Source organism: Phacochoerus africanus, chromosome 3, assembly GCF_016906955.1.
Source record: "Phacochoerus africanus isolate WHEZ1 chromosome 3, ROS_Pafr_v1, whole genome shotgun sequence".
NCBI lineage: Eukaryota > Metazoa > Chordata > Mammalia > Artiodactyla > Suidae > Phacochoerus > Phacochoerus africanus.
The window spans coordinates 26,608,105-26,625,413 of NC_062546.1; the positions used below are offsets into that span (position 1 = coordinate 26,608,105).

Genomic DNA, 17,309 nt, shown 5'->3' on the forward strand with positions numbered 1-17,309 from the left:
CACAGCGGAAATGAATCCAACTAGGAACCGTGAGATTTCGGGTTCGATCCCTGGCCTTGTTCAGTGGGTTAAGAATCTGGTGTTGCTCAATAGCCAGGACAGGGAAACAACCCAAATGTCCATCGACAGAGGATTGGATTCGGAAGATGTGGTATGTATACACAATGGAATACTACTCAGCCATCAAAAAGAATGACATAATGCCATTTGCAGCAACATGGATGGAGCTAGAGACTCTCATCCTGAGTGAAATGAGCCAGAAAGACAAAGACAAATACCATATGATATCACTTATAACTGGAATCTAATATCCCGCACAAATGAACATCTCCTCAGAAAAGAAAATCATGGACTTGGAGAAGAGACTTGTGGCTGCCTGATGGGAGGGGGAGGGAGTGGGAGGGATGGGGAGCTTGGGCTTATCAGACACAACTTAGAATAGATTTACAAGGAGATCCTGCTGAATAGCATTGAGAACTTTGTCTAGATACTCATGTTGCAACAGAAGAAAGGGTGGGGGAAAAAATGTAATTGTAATATATGCATGTAAGGATAACCTGACCCCCTTGCTGTACAGTGGGAAAATAAAAAAATTATTAAAAAAATAAAATTAAAAAAAAAGAATCTGGTGTTGCTGTGAGCTGTGGTGTAGGTCGCAGACGTGGCTCAAATCCCATGTTTCTGTGGCTGTGGTGTATAGGCCAGCAGCTGTTGCTCCGATTAGACCCCTAGCTTGGGAACCTCCATATGCTACACCTACAGCTGTGGGTGTGGCCCTTAAACAAAAACAGTGGGGCCATCACCTCCCCCTTAAAGACCACTTGGGAGGCCCTGCCTGTAAAACAGCAGCTGCCATGCAGACCTCGGTAGCCATTTAGTGGAAGCTTATCACACACAGGACTTTTCAGAGCAGGAGGCAAGACCTGAATCTTCCTCCTCTAGAAATGTGGTTCTTTATTAAAACAGCTTAAGCATCAGCTTGTCTGTGTGAGTAACCCCAGTGTCCACTAAGTGCATGGTTCTGCCATATCCCTGAACTACCTGTACTATTATTTCCTAAATAGCTTCTTTAAATGACTTACCTTTTTTTTTTTTTTTTTTTTGAACAGCTGTAGGTGTAGCATATGGAAGTTCCCAGGCTAGGGGTTGAATCAGAGCTACAGCTGCCAGCCTACACCACAGCCACAGCAATGCCAGATCTGAGTCGTGCCTGTGACCTACGCTGTAGCTTGTGGCAATGCTGAATGCTTAACCCACTGAGCGAAACCAGGAATCAAACCCGCATCCTCACGGCCACTATGTTGGGTCCTTAATCCACTGAGCCACAATGGGCACTCCTTTAAAACTGAGTTACTTTTTAAAGTATCAAATACCAAAAAAATGGAAAACCAGTACCACTTGACAGAGGAGATGGAAGCTGTAAAACTAAATGCAATGAAGACAAATGGTGACATTACATTCTGCATGGGTACTGTCATCTGGGGGGGACTTTAGGGGTGAGTTCTGTTCTGAGTTAAAAGAGGATACCTAAAAACTTAAGAGAGAGAGAGTTACCATAGACTGGCGCCAAATGGAGACTTTCATCTTGATAGAATCAAGGTTGACGTAACGTATGTGATTTTTAAGGGAAGAACGTCTTGTTCTTAGGAGACGCACACGGAAGCTGATGGAGGAAACTGTCATGATGTCTCCAAAAACTCAAGTTGTCCAACAATAGATGGGTGGACGGCAGAGAGACAGATGGATGGATGGATGGATGGATGGATAGATAGATGAGATGGTAGGATGGATGGATGGATGGATGGATGGATGGATGGATGGATGGATGGATGGATGCACAGACAAGTGGGAAGGTGGGTGGGCAGATGGATGAGTAGATATGAAGCATATATGGCAAAATATTAACTGGTGAAAGAAAAGATTTGGAGAGAAAATGACTTTGGAACATGCCTAAGGGTGGTGTTTTATTCTTAAATATCTTTTAGTTAAGTAGTATCAATGTTTACCAAGTAAAAGGATTCTAAACATTTATAATGAGATACAGATATGTAGATTTATATTATGCTTTTAAAAATTGATTGGAATAAAACTGCATAAAATTGAATAGGGAGGGATTTTTGATGCTGTTTCATGTTGCATCTGTGAATCACTGAAAACCCTCCCAGTCACCCCACGTTGGTAACGCAGACATAACTGATACACATGAGTCCAGGGGTGGATGGTCCACAGTTTTCCGTGGTTTTGTTGTTTGTTTGTTGTTTTGGGGTCGAACCCACAGCAATACGGAGGTTCCCAGGCTAGGGGTTCACTTGGAGCTACAGCTGCCAGCCTATACCACAGCCACAGCAACCCTGGATCTGAGCCACATCTGTGACCTACACGACAACTCACAGCAACATCAGATTCTTAACCCACTGAGGGAGTCCAGGAATCGAACCCGCAACCTCATGGATACTACTTGGGTTCATTACCGCTGAGCCACAACGGGAACTCCCACAGTTTTCGCTTTAAAGCCACCTCCCCAGGGCCCTGGGGACTACAGAGGCTGCCAGCACCCCCTCCCCAACCTGCACCCCAGGGCTGAGACTCACCATGCCGTCAGTGATGTCGATATCCAGAGCCCCTTGCTTCTGCAGGAGGGTCAGCACTGAGCCCAGGAAGTTGGCAGAAATGGCCAGCTGGGAGTTGGTGTTGTCGCCCATGGGGGGCAACTCTGGCATCTTCTGCCGGGGAGACATGGCCGGCCGCCCCAGCGGATAGTCGATGAGATCACCGCCAGCCTCCCCAACCAGAGTCTGGGGGAGCAGAGAAGAGAGGGGTTACAGGGAGAAGTGCAGGGAGAAGAGTGGGGGAGGGGCGGAAGGCTGGTGGGAGGTGCCGCATCTGCCTGCAGGCGGCCTCCCTTGATTAAACCCACTGAGTCTTAGCCTCTCGGTGACTCTTTGGTTTATGACCCCCATGCATTCGACTCATGATGGAATCGCATTCCCGCTTTTTGACCACTTGTAATTAAGCCAAGGAATAGCAGCATATATTTGAAATACAGGTATGACATGGATCTGGCTCTCCCACCCCAGCCCTGCAGTAACAAGTTAGCAAGTTTATGCCCCTGCACACACATGTTGGAGTATTGGCTCTTTAAAGGTCAGGTTTTCTCCCTAGTCTATGAGGCGTGGTGCGTTTGCCTTATCTGGAGCCGCTCTGCCCTCAACCCCTGCTTCTGCAGTGCTGCCACCAGGACCTTGTTCATCCTTGTTCAGCCTCAGCACCCCTACCGCGTGGTTGTTCTCTCCCCCGATGCCCCCCCCCCCTTGCAACATATGGAAGTTCCCAGGCTAGGGGTCTAATTGGAGCTACACCTGCCGGCCTACACCACAGCCACAGGAATGCAGGATCTGAGCCACGTCAGCGACCTACACCACAGTTCACAGCAACACTGGATCCTTGACCCACTGAGTGAGGCCAGGGATCAACCCTTGTTCTCATGGAGACTGGTCGGGTTCATTAAAGCTGCACCACAACAGGAACTCCCCCCATACCCTTCTTTTGTTGCAGCCCACTCATCTGGCTGATCTTGATCAAACATTACCTCCTCCAGGAAGCCCTCTGTGACTTCCCTGAGTAAATCACACCCCTTTCTTTAGGGTCTGATAGCCTGGACCCTCTTTCACAGAGCTCATGATCTCTAATTGAATGCTGGTTTGAGGGATTCTTGGATGATCTCTCCCCTCCCTCTAAGAGATGGCCAGCTCCCTGAGATCAGAGATCTTGTCACGTTCACCACTGCACTTCCAGCCCCAACCCAGATCCTGGCACATAGCAGGGAACTCTCTCATGAATAACTATATGTTTGTGAATATGCTTGGTGTGCAAGTATGTGTGTGCACCGGTGTTCCGTGTACCTGAGAGTGTGGGAGGGCACTGTAGTTCTGCCTCTGATGGAGGAGGCGGGGAGGCAGCACAGGGGAAGTACACATGTGTGTACACCCGTGCACAGTTATGGCCAGATTCAGTGGTGTGCTCGAGCCGGCTCACACCAGCTCATGAGAGCCAATTCCAGGCATCTCTTCCCAACCCCGTGTTTAGTGAGTCATGGTAGTAGCCCGAAATTGGCCATTGTGGGAGTATGTACAGCTTGGAAATCAGCGAACACTACAAATCAGGACTTTTTTAAAAAAAAAATCATGAAGAGACAGTTATTAATGATTACCAGCACATGATTAGCCAGATTCACTCCTCCAGCAAACCCAAGCCCATAGCAGCAGCTCTGGTAACTAGAAGCCAGATTGCCTGCTTCAGAGCCCAAGTTTGCATTTATTAGCTGTGTGACCTTTGCCAAGGGGCTTAACTTCTCTGTGCCTCAGTTCTCTCAATGAGTGCTTATATCATATGATTAATCTACATAAAGCACTGGAAATGTCTTGGCACACAGTCGCGCTCGCTACATGTTGGCTGTGATTGTGTTTCCCAGCGTAGCTTCTAGAAGACCCTCATCTGATCAGAAAAGGTCCTATTCAATTGTTGCTTCCCAGAGCTTCAGTAGCAGCCCTAGAGGACTCTCCCTCATACCTCTGCCTGTGGGGAGAGGGGCACCCCCCACCCCCGCCCTGAAGCCCAGGCACTCACATTGAGGTCCAGCTCCAGGAATTCCCCAGTCACAAGCGGGAGGCTGGAGAAGGTGTACTGGACGCTTCCCAGTATCCCCAGAGGAATCAGAGCTGCAGGCAAAAGTGGCGGGGGGATCACAAGAAGTTCCCCCTCACCCACCCAGACACCCTCCTTGTGGTCTGAGCGGGGGCGGGGTGGCAGGGTTCCAGCTCCAGACACCATGGAAAAAGCAAGTGGTCCAAGTTCAAATCCCAGCTCTGCCTCTCCTTTGCTGTGTGATCTCAGTCAAGATACTGCACCTCTCTGAAGCTGTTTCCTCCTCCGTACAATAGGCTTAAAAGAACTCCTTGGACTCTATGGGGGGGACCAATGAGAGCCTGCATATTGATAAGCTTTGGAAACTGTAAGGTGCTGTACACCAGAGTAGAAGTTTTAGGGTTCCACAGTGGTGCTTAATTGAATCTGGTGTTTCTCTGACTTCTTGCAATGAACAGCTCTACCTTCTGGGTTCTTCCAGGCCTGTACGTGTGTAGAGGCTGTGCACTGTACAACTTGGTGCTACCATTATGTTGTGGTCCATCTGAAAGGAAGTCCCTGGAATCATGGAGTGCACAGCCGGGACAGCCACAGGGGACTGGCTTGCCTTCAGGAATGTTCACTCAGACATCCTGGATCAAAGGCTAGTGCTGGAGCCTGAGTCTGAGGACCAGGACAGTAATCCATGGTGTCTGTCACTCTCCAATTTATTGCTCGTCACTCTGCAGTCTCTCTAGGGAGTGCAGCCAATGCCCTCACTGCAGGGATGAAGAACTTGGAAGAGCCTCTCCAAGTCCACATGCTGCCTGCGGAAGAGCCAGGGCTTGCACCCCGCCTCCCGACACCCAGTCCAGAGCTGTAGTGCCCTTGGGTCCAAGCGGGAAGATGCTCCCTTGGGGACTTGGGGGGAATGTTTGGGGAGAAGTAGAAAGGCCACACAGCCCCTCTCCCCCAGCATCAGCTGCCCAGCCCTCCCCCGCCCTGGGCTCTCATCCCGGACATGACTGTGACCCTAGCACCTTCCGAAGACAGAACCCACATCAGGCGCTAGTAGATGTCAGTTGAATAAAGTGAAGCAGGAAGGACTTACAGTCCACAAGACCCAGCTGATCGTTGACAAGACCCAGCACCACGTCCACGATGGGGCAGAGCTGTAGGGAAGAGAGGCCATGACATTCTGGTGATGGCGCAGAGGGTGAGGGAGGGGGGTGCACACATCATAACACCAACGACAGCAAATGTGTACTGACAGCCTCTCTGTGCTTGGAGCTGTCCTCCCCACCAACCTATGGGGAAGGCTTGCTCCTGATCCCCATTTTACAGCTGGGAAAACCGAGACTCAGAGAGCTGATGTGATTTGTCATACAGCTTCGAAGTGCCAGAGCGGGGATTCAAACACAGAACGCTGTGATCCTCAAGCTTCACCTCCTCATCCCTTCACTAATCTGCCCCTCCACGTTCCTCAGGGCCTGTCCCAGATCCCCAACAACACATCCCAACCCCCTGGCTCCCTCCATCCCTCTGGGTCACCAGCAACCCCTGGGGATGGAGGCTGGACTGTGGCCCCTCCATCTGGGAAAATCTGTGCTTCCAGCTCCCTGTGCCAGGCTACATTCTTACCAAGTCAGGGAGGACGTTGGCCAGGACCCGGTTTACTAAATTGTCCACGAGGTTGGGGAGAAGCCTGAGGAGAGAGGAGCAGGATGAGGAGAGGCTGGCCAAGTGGCCACACTCATGGCCTCATCCAGGCGCTATCTGAACAGCAAGAGCCCTTGTGTGCTGGAAAATTGTCCTGAAGGCTAGAAAGATGGGGGACTTTTGCCCTAGACCTGGATGGACAGGCTACCCAGGCAAATGGCTTGGCTTTTCATTCATTCATTCATTCATTCATATAGTCATACATTCATTCATTCATATATTCATTTATTCATTGCACAAACAAATGCTCCTTGAGCTCTGCAATGGGCCTGGTCCAGGCAGGGGTGTTCCTAATTTTTAATGGCACACATCTCTCCCTCTGTGTACATGCTCCTCTGATGGACTCTTTTTTTCTTTTGGGGGCTGCACCTGTGGCATATGGACGTTTCAGGTTAGGGGTCTAATCAGACCTGCAGCTGCCAGTCTATACCACAGCCACAGTGACGCCAGATCCGAGCCACATCTACAACCTACCCCAGAGCTCGTGGCAGCACTGGATCCTTAACCCACTGAGCAAGCCAGGGATCAAACCCACATCCTCATGGACACAATGCCGGGTTTCTTAACCCACCGAGCCCCAAACGGAAACTCTTCTAATGGACTCTTTGTTGCAACTTTATGTAGTCTTCCCAAAGAGAAAAATGAATGCATTTCTTTCACCAAGCATGCAGTACAGTATCTGGTGTGTACTATGTAGTAGTTGCTCAATAAATGTGGAAGGGAGGGAAGGAGAAATACTGGTCCTCCAGAGAAACTGAGGTCTTGGTGCTGTAAAGATTGGGAAATGAGGAGTTCCCGTCATGGTGCAGCAGAAACCAGTCCGCCTAGGAACCATGAGGTTGTGGGTTTGATCCCTGGCCTCACTCAGTGAGTTAACGATCTGGCTTTACTGTGAGCCGTGTGTAGGTTGCAGGCGCGGCTCGGATCTGACGTTGTTGTGGCTCTGGTGTAGACCGGCGGCTGCAGCTCTGATTGGACCCCTGGCCTGGGAACCTCCATATGCTGCAGGTGCGGCCCTAAAAAGACAAAAAAAAAAGACCAAAAATAAATAAATAAATAAATAAATAAAGATTGGGAAACGGGACCCATTCTACAGACAAGAAAAGTGAGCTCCAAAGAAGTGACCCAGAGCAAGTCCTTAAGTCCATCCTCCAGCTCTAAACTAACTCTCCTAACCAATCAGTGAAGGAGGAAAGAACCTATCAATGCACAGACAAGACACCTAAATGGACAGACAAACGGACATGTACTGCAAGTATTTGTTTCCCGAGACAATGAGGGAAACACGACTATCCTAACACAAAAGTGTCCCTGACAGCCTGATGCCTTAGAAATCGGTCCCCCTCTGCCCTGCCTGTGCCCTGCCCCCACCCCCAGGTTGTAGCTGACTGTCCAATGCCTGGCAAAGCGAAGAATTTCTTCAGATAAAGTCCTAATTAGGTCATTTCCTCTCAAGGTTACTATGTTTTATGGTCTCTCTCTCTTTTTTTTTTTTTCTTTTTCGGCCACACACGAAGCATGCGAAAGTTCCCGGGCCAGGGATGGAATCTGAGCCCCAGCTTTGACCTGCACCGCAGCTGTGGCAACGGCAACGCCAAAACCTTAACCCATTGCGCCACTGCGGGAACTCCTTGCGTTCTTCTTTTTAAGTGGATTCACCTCAAGGGGCCTTGTCTTGGTTCTAGTTCTTCTTAGACGACAGGGCCCGTGAGAACGCACATGCCTATTTACCTGTGTGTGTGTGTGTGTGTGTGTGTGTGTGTGTGTGCGCGCGCACACGCGCGCGCGCGGGCCTTGGGGTAGTAGTTTGAAGTTAACCAGGGTATGTTCAGGGCACAGATTGTTTTCTCTCGGGAAGCTATCCAACAGACACACTGGTCCACACGTGAAAAGACGTATGTAAAAGACTTCATTGTAGCCTCATCCGTCCGAGCAGATTGGACGAATTGCCATGCTCAACACTAGGGGGCGGGGCGAGTCAGCCTTGGCTCATCGGACAGTGGGCTATTTATTACGCAGCTGTGAAAAGGTAAAGGAAAATCTTTGCAAATGAATCAACTGACAAGGGATTAATCTCCAAAAGTTATAAACACCTTCTGCAGCTCCATACCAAAAAAACAAACAACCCCATCCAAAAATGGGCAGAAGATCTAAACAGACAATTCTCCAAAGAAGACATACAGATGGCCGAGAAACACATGAAAAGATGTTCAGCGTCACTCATTATTAGAGAAATGCAAATCAAAACCACTATGAGGTACCACCTTACACCAGCCAGAATGGCCATCATCCAAAAGTCTACAAAAAACAAGTGCTGGAGAGGGTGTGGAGAAAAAGAAACCCTAGTACACTGTTGGTGGGATTGTAAATTGGTGCAACCACTGTGGAAAGCAGTATGGAGATTCCTCAGAAAACTCAAAATAGAACTACCATTTGATCCAGCAATCCCACTCCTGGGCATCTATCCAGAGAAAACCACGACTTGCAAAGACACATGTACTCCAATGTTCATTGCAGCACTATTTACAATAGCCAAGACATGGAAACAACCTAAATGTCCATCGACAGAGGAGTGGATCCAGAAGATGTGGTACATAGACACAATGGAATATTACTCAGCCATTAAAAGGAACGAAATACCGGCATTTTTAGCAACATGGATGGACCTAGAAACTATCATGCTAAGTGAAGTCAGCCATACAATGAGACACCAACACCAAATGCTTTCACTGACATGTGGAATCTGAAAAAAGGACAGATGGAACTTCTTTGCAGAACAGATGCTGACTCACAGACATTGAAAAACTTACGGTCTCCGGAGGAGACAGTTTGGGGGGTGGGGGGATGTGCTTGGGCTGTGGGATGGAAATCCTGTGAAATCAGATTATTATGATCATTATACAACTACAGATGTGAGAAATTCATTTGAGTAATAAAAAAAAGAAAAAAAAGGTAAAGGAAAGGAAACTCTCTGTGTTGAGATACAGAAGATTCTCCCAATAATAAAACGTGGGAGAAAAGTGCAAAACGGTGTTTCTAGCATGTGCTCATTTGTGTTAAAATGATGGCAGAGGATGAGACTCTACACTCACGTTTGCTTCATTTGTACAAAGACATTGGAGGGACAATCAAGAAACCGCGGAGGTGAGCTCCGCGGAGAGATGGGAGATGGGAGATGGGAGATGGGAGGGGGGCTGTGCCTTTTTACCATTTAATATTTTTTATTTTTAAAAAAATTTTTATTATAGTTGATTTACAATGTTCTGTCAATTTCTGCCATAGAGCAAAGTGACCCAGTCATACATATATATTCTTTTTCTCTTATTATCTTCTATCGTGTTCTATCACAGTGATTGGATATAGTTCCCTGTGCTCTACAGCAGGACTTCATTGCTTATCCATGCTAAACGTAATAGTTTGCAACTACCAACTCCTTTTTATCATTTAGTATTTTTGAACCATATACTAGCTGATATATTTCCTCATGAAAAGGTGGATTAAAAATCTGTAAGGTTTCCATTGCAGGGAGGGGTTGGGAGGGTGAGAATAATATATTCACAGTATTGTATAAAATAGACGGCTAATAAGAACCTACTGTGTAGCACAGGAAAACCTACGCAATAGTTTGTAATAACCTATATGGGAAAAAAAAGAATTGGATATATTTATACGTATAACTAATTCACCTTGCTGTACACCTGAAACTCATGCAACATTGTAAGTCAACTGTATACCAATAAAATAAAATTTAAAAATCTTTCAGAGTTCCCGTCGTGGCTCAGTGGTTAACAAATCCGACTAGGAACCAAGGGGTTGCGGGTTCAACCCCTGGCCTTGCTCAGTGGGTTAAGGATCCAGCATTGCCGTGAGCTGTGGTGTAGGTTGTGGCCGATCTGGCGTTGCTGTGGCTGTGGCGTAGGCCAGCAGCTACAGCTCCGATTAGACCCCTAGCCTCGGAACCTCCATACGCTGCAGGTGCGGCCCTAGAAAAGGCAAAAAGACAAAATAAATAAATAAATAAATAAAAATCTGTCAGGTTTCTACCCGTCAGAATGGCCATCATTAAAAAGTCCACAAAGAAGAGTTCCCTGGTGGCTCAGCAGGGTAAGGATCTGGTATTGTCACTGCTGTGGCTTGGGTCACTGCTCTGGGGTGGGTTTGATCACTGGCCCCAGAACTCCTGCATGCCCTGGATGTAGCCAAAAAAAGAAGTCTACGAATAACCAATTCTGGAGAGGATGTGGAGAAAAGGGAACCCTCCCACACTATTGGTACGAATGTAAATTGGTGCAGCCGCTATGGAGAACAGTACGAAGGTTCTGTTCTCAAAACTAAAAATAAAGTTACCATATGATCCAGCAATCCTACTCCTGGAGGAGAAACAATGACTCAGAGAAGCCCAGAGGAGTCAGAAATTTAGGGTTCAAGTTACACAATGTGTTTTCTGATTCCACGGTCTGGACGAGATGACGATTGAGGGAACCGGGGGGCAAGAAACTGGTGAGACAGGAAGGGAAGGAGCAGGGTCCTCAAAGAGAGGAGCAGGACGAGGGTCTCCCAGGATGAGGGCCAGGGAGCGACGAGAAAGGGACTCAGCTCCGAGCTGCCCTGTTGTGCCCTCGTCTTAGACCATCACCTGGGGACAGCATATCAGTCAATATGCAGACACTTTCCCCCCATAGGTTAGAAGACTTATTATTATCTTCTTACTTTTAAAAATTAAAGTATAGTTGCCTTACAATGTCATGCAAATTTCTGCTCTACTCAATATACGGACACTTAAAACCTCTCTGGACAGAGGGTGAGGACTTGGCCACCTTGTGGGGAGTGTGTAATAGAAAAAACTCACCACCTGAGCAAGGGCGTATTGAACAGAAGCAACTGGGAAGTCTCCCTGTGAGCTGGGAGACAAATGGACACAAAACTCCTGTAAGACATATACTCATAAACTCTCAAAATGTGTCAGGTTCTTCATTAAGTGTTTTACATGCATGATCTTAGTTCCAAAGGGGGAAAACATTACTGCCATTTCACAGACAAAGAAAATGGAGCTCAGAGAGGGCAACAGAGTCACCCAGCAAGAGAATAGTGAAGCTGAGGAGTTTGAAACCCAGGCTGCTTCCAGAACCTCTGTTCTCAACATCTGATTTGACTGACAGACCACTCTATCACCCCCCAAGGCATGCCACTGCCCGCTGGTACTCACCCTCGCAGCAGTCTGACTTTGATGCCTCCCAGGAGGGTGTCACATCGCTCAATAACCAGACGCGGGTAACCCGTGCGGTCCATGGTCAGCCGGACCTTGGCCGTGATGTTCACTTCCACGGCGATGTCCAGGAAGCCAATAAGACTGGAAGAGACCATGGAACCAGGGAGACAGTGGGTCACCCCCCCAAAAAAAACCACCCTCACACCTTGGCTTTTTCCCTGGCTGTCCCTTCCACCCCATCTACTATGCTGCCTGCTTATGTCACAAACCAGAAGGCTTCGTGGCCCCTCAAGTCATCATACGAGAGCTTCAAAGGCTGGGGACAGGGGTCCATAAATGAACCTCAGGTGTAAATTCTGGTTTCCAAGGTGATCACCCTATCACCTAGCTTTGTAGAGATGACCTTGTCCCATGGGGATAAATCGATGCAAAATCCACCCTCTGGAGTCCTCGAATGAGCACCAACCACGTGCAGGCACTATCCAGGGAGGCCTTTGCCAGCCTTCCCTCACTGTGGCCACAGCCACCTGAAAAGCCACCTGTCTTATTACGCCCATCGCCGATGAAGATACTAAGGTTCTGTGACATTAGGAGGACCAGCCCAAGGTCACAGAGATTAAAAGAGAGAGTCTGGATTCGAACCCAGGCCGGCCTCTGGCTCCATCCAGCCTTGCAGATCTTAACCACCACCCAGGCTGCCATCACTGTTGACTGCTCAGGAGATGATCTGAGCCCAAAGGTATAAGCCATGCATGTGCTGGTGACACATTAGGTCTTTTGGTCCCCACATTACAAAGGGGGGAGGTGACCCACCCCAAATCCCTCAGCCAGGAAGTAGAGTGGCAGGGGCCCTTCCAGGGCCAGGGACACACACCTCTTCCCGTTGATGGCCACACGAGTGTACAGGCTCAGGTAGACGCCCACGCCCGGCAGGAGCCGCACAGACACCCGAGGGAGGGTGAGCTCCACGATGCGCAGCCTGCACAGGATCGAGAGCAGTGAGTGGGCGTCCACACCCATGCCTGCCTCCCCAATCACTCAGAACCTTCCTCCCTACACCCCTTCCTCTGCCCCCCATTCATTCCTCCCACTGTAAAAAGACCTGAGGTTCATGGATAGAACTTGGAAAACACAGGAGAAGTTAAAGGCAAAAAAAAAAAAAAAAAGCCGTGCCCCGTACTCCCACTTCCTGGAGCCCACTGTGTTCACTTCCATGTATTCCCTCTGCAATTGTTTTTCATGTAAAGATGCTATTCCTTCTGTCTGTCCTTGACGCTCTTTGCCTGGTTCCCTCCTACACATTCTTTTGATGTCAGCTCTGGGTCCTCTTCCTCCAGGAAGCCTCCCCTGATTGACTCTACACATCCTCATTTCTCCATGAACTTCCCAGCACTGTGGTAATTGTACGTTTCCAGGCTTCTCTTATTAATGTCATCTACCCACCAGCCTGCAAGCTCCAAGGGGACAAAAGATGTGTCTTTTCTTGGATAACCATGAGGTTGTCCCCAGTGCCAACAAGCGCCCCACACATAGTAGGGGCTCTAAATATTCGTTGAATTAAATAGTGAATATGAGGAGGCGGCTAGGCATCCTCCTAGGTGTGATTTTATACCCTTGGATTTTTTCCACCTAGACTGTATTGCTATGACCATTCTACAGAGGAGGAAACCAAGACTCAGAGAGAGGAGAAGAATGGCCCAAAGTCAGAGTAATATAAAAGGTTGCACTTGGCTGGAGGGGGTGTGGAGAAAAGGGAACCCTCCTACACTGTTGGTGGGAATGGAAACTGGTACTGCCACTATGGAAAACAGTTTGGAGATACCTTAGAAATCTATACATAGAACTTCCATATGACCCCGCAATCCCACTCTTGGGCAGATATCCGGACAAAACTCTACTTAAAAGAGACACGTGCACCCGCCTGTTCATTGCAGCACTATTCACAATAGCCAAGACATGGAAACAACCCAAATGTCCATCGACAGAGGATTGGATTCGGAAGAAGTGGTATGTATACACAATGGAATACTACTCAGCCATCAAAAAGAATGACATAATGCCATTTGCAGCAACATGGATGGAGCTAGAGAATCTCATCCTGAGTGAAATGAGCCAGAAAGACAAAGACAAATACCATATGATATCACTTATAACTGGAATCTAATATCCAGCACAAATGAACATCTCCTCAGAAAAGAAAATCATGGACTTGGAGAAGAGACTTGTGGCTGCCTGATGGGAGGGGGAGGGAGTGGGAGGGATCGGGAGCTTGGGCTTATCAGACACAACTTAGAATAGATTTACAAGGAGATCCTGCTGAATAGCATTGAGAACTTTGTCTAGATACTCATGTTGCAACAGAAGAAAGGCTGGGGGAAAAATGTAATTGTAATGTATACACGTAAGGATAACCTGACCCCCTTGCTGTACAGTGGGAAAAAAATAATAATAAATAATTTAAAAAAAAGGTTGCACTTGGGATTTAAATTCAGGACTATTTAATGACAAGACCCCAAACCATGCAACTTGGGGCTCAAGATATCCAATTCTGAGGCCAGGCCCTCAAGTGCATGGGGCGCTGAAGACTGTCCCTTTCCAACTCCAGTCTTCTGGGGGTGAGCACCCCTGTTTGGTGGTTCATCAGGGAGCTGGATAGGAGAGCCTGGCCCCTCCTTACCCTGTGATGCCCTGCACGGTGCTGAGGATGCCGCCCTCGCCGAGCACACCCAGGACGCCCCCTCCTCCGAGAAGTCCTCCATCACCAAGGAGACCACCTCCGCCAAGCAGGCCGCCTTGGCCCGATAGGATGCCGTCGGCTGCCAGCATGCCCCCAGTGCCCAGCAAACCGCCTGGGCCCAGGGCCCCTGTGGCGACACCGGGGGGGAGCTCTCCAGGCCGCAGCTCTCGCCGGCGAAGTCGGCCCATGGTTGGTGCACCTTCAGCTGACCTGAACCGCCCGTGGTCCCGGTGGCTGCCGTGTGCACTCTCAGCGCTGCGGTAGTTGCTATGTCGGAGGTCCCTGATGCTTCCATCAGACTCAACGATCTCACCATAGCGGTATTTGCCCCCCAGCTGAGCAGTGTTGTCATTGGCCTCAATGTGACCATACTTGTAATTACCCCCGAGCTGCTTGCCATTGGTATATTTTGGGGGCGGTTCTCGAACGTGGAAGTCATTGTAGGGAACGCCGCCGACACCTCGAGGGAATTCAGCGCGTCTGTAGTCATCGTAATGGTGCCGGCCACCACCCAAAAGACCACCACCGCCCAAGAGACCGCCACCACTGCCACCCAGCAGCCCCCCACCACTGTGGCCTCCACCACCCAAAAGCCCGCCACCACTGCCACCCAGCAGCCCCCCACCACTGTGGCCTCCACCACCCAACAGCCCGCCACCACTGCCACCCAACAGCCCCCCACCACTGTGGCCTCCACCACCCAACAGCCCGCCACCACTGCCACCCAACAGCCCCCCACTACTGTGGCTTCCACTGCCCAGTCCCCTCCCACCACTGCTACTCTCACCACCCAAGAGCCCCCCACTACCACCCAGCAGCCCCCCACCACTACCACCCAGAAGCCCCCCACCACTACCACCCAGCAGTCCCCCACCACTACCACCCAGCAGTCCCCCACCACTACCACCCAGCAGCCCCCCACCACTACCACCCAGCAGCCCCCCACCATCACTGCTACTGCCTCCCAGTAAGCCTCCTCCAACTCCGCCCAACAGGTCACCACCACCCCCTCCACTCCCGCCACCAAGCAGGCCCCCCAGAAGGCCACCTCCCCCGCCACTTCCACCTCCACTTCCACCAAGCAGACCCCCCAGGAGAGGCCCACCACCATCACCACCAGCTTTACCCATGGGCACCTCTCTCAGGGCCGAGCGGAGAGCATCACTTTGCTGCAGGGTGCCCGAGATGGCTGCGGAGAAGCAAAAGTCTCAGTTAGGTGCCCCCCCCCCCGCAACCCCCAGGCACTGCCACCCTGCATGGCTCAGGTCTCTAGGTCCCCCTCTTCCCATGGGTCAAATGCCAAGGTCGAATGGAAGGACGCCTCCAGACCAACTTCACATCCCAGGGGGCTCATTAGCTGCTGGCTTTGATCTCTTGTGCTGGATTTTGACAGCATCCAGACAAACGTGGGTAGATTTTCTTCTTAATCCTCCCTCCCTTCCAAGAGTTCCATACTTTACAGTTTAAAAAAATCTACTTCCTCATGTATTAAGCGAACTGATTCCTGACAAATAGTCAAGGCCAGAATTCTTATCCCCATTTGATGGATAAAGAAATTGAAACCTGTGACACTTAAGAAATAACCTTATTTTTTCATTCTCATGATAAGCCTTGGATAGGAATTGGGGCAGGGAAAGTGTCCTCATTTGCCAGATCACGAAAGTGAGGTCCCGAGCCTTGGAGGCAGGATCAATGACAGCTCCCACTTTTGAGGGCCTTCTATGAACCAAGAACAGTGCTAAGTTTTCAAAGAGTTTTCTCATCTCACTCTTCTGAGATGGGGACCAAATGACACCTTCTTTGCAGATGAGAACACTGAGGCTCAGAGAATTCAAGTCATGGGCTTAAAGTCACACAGTCAGTATCTGAACCCCAGGGAGGCTGACTCTAGGATCCAAGCTCTTAACCACCGCTTTCTATAGCCTCAAGCACAAAGTCCCCAGCATGGTGTTTGGCCCATGGCGGGTGTTCAGGAAGTGATAGAAAGAAAGAAAAAGGGGAAACTGAGGCCCAGAGAGGCGTCACCCATCCATCTGATGTAGAATCTGCCAGTGAGGGAGAGAATCCCTGGGAACTTCAGAGTTGGCTGGACTTCCCCACCCACCCCATGCCATCCCCCAGCCCCCTGCAGGGCTGGACTCACCATTGCTCAGCACATCTTTGGTAACCCTGAGGACAGTGTTGGCTTCTTGAGGGATGCCACACACAGCCGCCACGGATAGAGCAGCCACACACCACGCCGTCCACATGCTGGCACTAGCTTCTCTGCTAAGGAGACAGTGCATACTAGGGCCATAGCTGGGTGTCACCACCCTGGCCAGGAAGTTATAACCCCCCCCCCCACACACACACACACACACAACCTGCCAAGAGTCACACCAAGATCATGTGGGCCCAGAGACAGGGGAAAGGACCCAAGGTCCCACATGGGGCAGGTCCAGAGTTCCTGATACCACCTTCTGAGTTTTTTCAAATTGCAATGAATCTGGAGGCACAGAGCAGACCCGTTAACCAAACTGTCCCACTGCATAGATGTTTTATTATGTCCCGAGATGAAAATTTCCAAATGAAGTCTCAGGAAGAGAAAGGAGTAATGGGGATTCCAACCAAATTAGCAAATTAGTGGAAGGTAGGCTCTGGGGAAATATCTCCAGAGATTTCTGGAAAAATCTGCCCATCTATTCACCCATGCATTCTTCCACTCACCCATCCATCCATCTATCCATTCATCTATCCATTTTTCTTCCTATCTGTGCATCCTTTATCTGTGATCTAACAAGCCAGAAAGCCAGTGATATGTCCATTCATCTACATCCTTCCTTCCGTACATCTTTCATCCATATATCCTTCCATCAACCCATCCACCTGTCCACACATTCATCTGGCCACACTTCCATGCATGCATCCAGCCAGCGAATACCCTTTCCCACCTCTTCAGAGGAGACAGTTCTACACTGTGTAGTTAAGGTTAAGGGCTCCAGATCAGAGCTCTGCGGGTTGCAATCTTTAGGCAAGAGACGA

The 17,309-nt window shown here is 49.5% G+C and overlaps 1 protein-coding gene across 1 annotated transcript in view; it reads right to left on the minus strand.

Annotated features, from left to right (window-relative positions):
- BPIFB4 (BPI fold containing family B member 4) overlaps positions 1–16,537 on the minus strand; it is a 29,659-nt gene extending 13,122 nt beyond the window's left edge. The window contains exons 1-9 of the mRNA XM_047770328.1: positions 16,432–16,537; positions 15,415–15,477; positions 14,229–14,748; positions 12,426–12,530; positions 11,549–11,692; positions 6,265–6,328; positions 5,735–5,795; positions 4,627–4,718; positions 2,592–2,795 (exon numbers count right to left, since the gene is read on the minus strand). Of these exons, the coding sequence (XP_047626284.1) occupies positions 2,592–2,795; positions 4,627–4,718; positions 5,735–5,795; positions 6,265–6,328; positions 11,549–11,692; positions 12,426–12,530; positions 14,229–14,748; positions 15,415–15,477; positions 16,432–16,537 (1,359 nt within the window). The remainder of the gene's footprint in view (positions 1–2,591; positions 2,796–4,626; positions 4,719–5,734; positions 5,796–6,264; positions 6,329–11,548; positions 11,693–12,425; positions 12,531–14,228; positions 14,749–15,414; positions 15,478–16,431) is intronic.
- Positions 16,538–17,309: the final 772 nt, after the last annotated feature.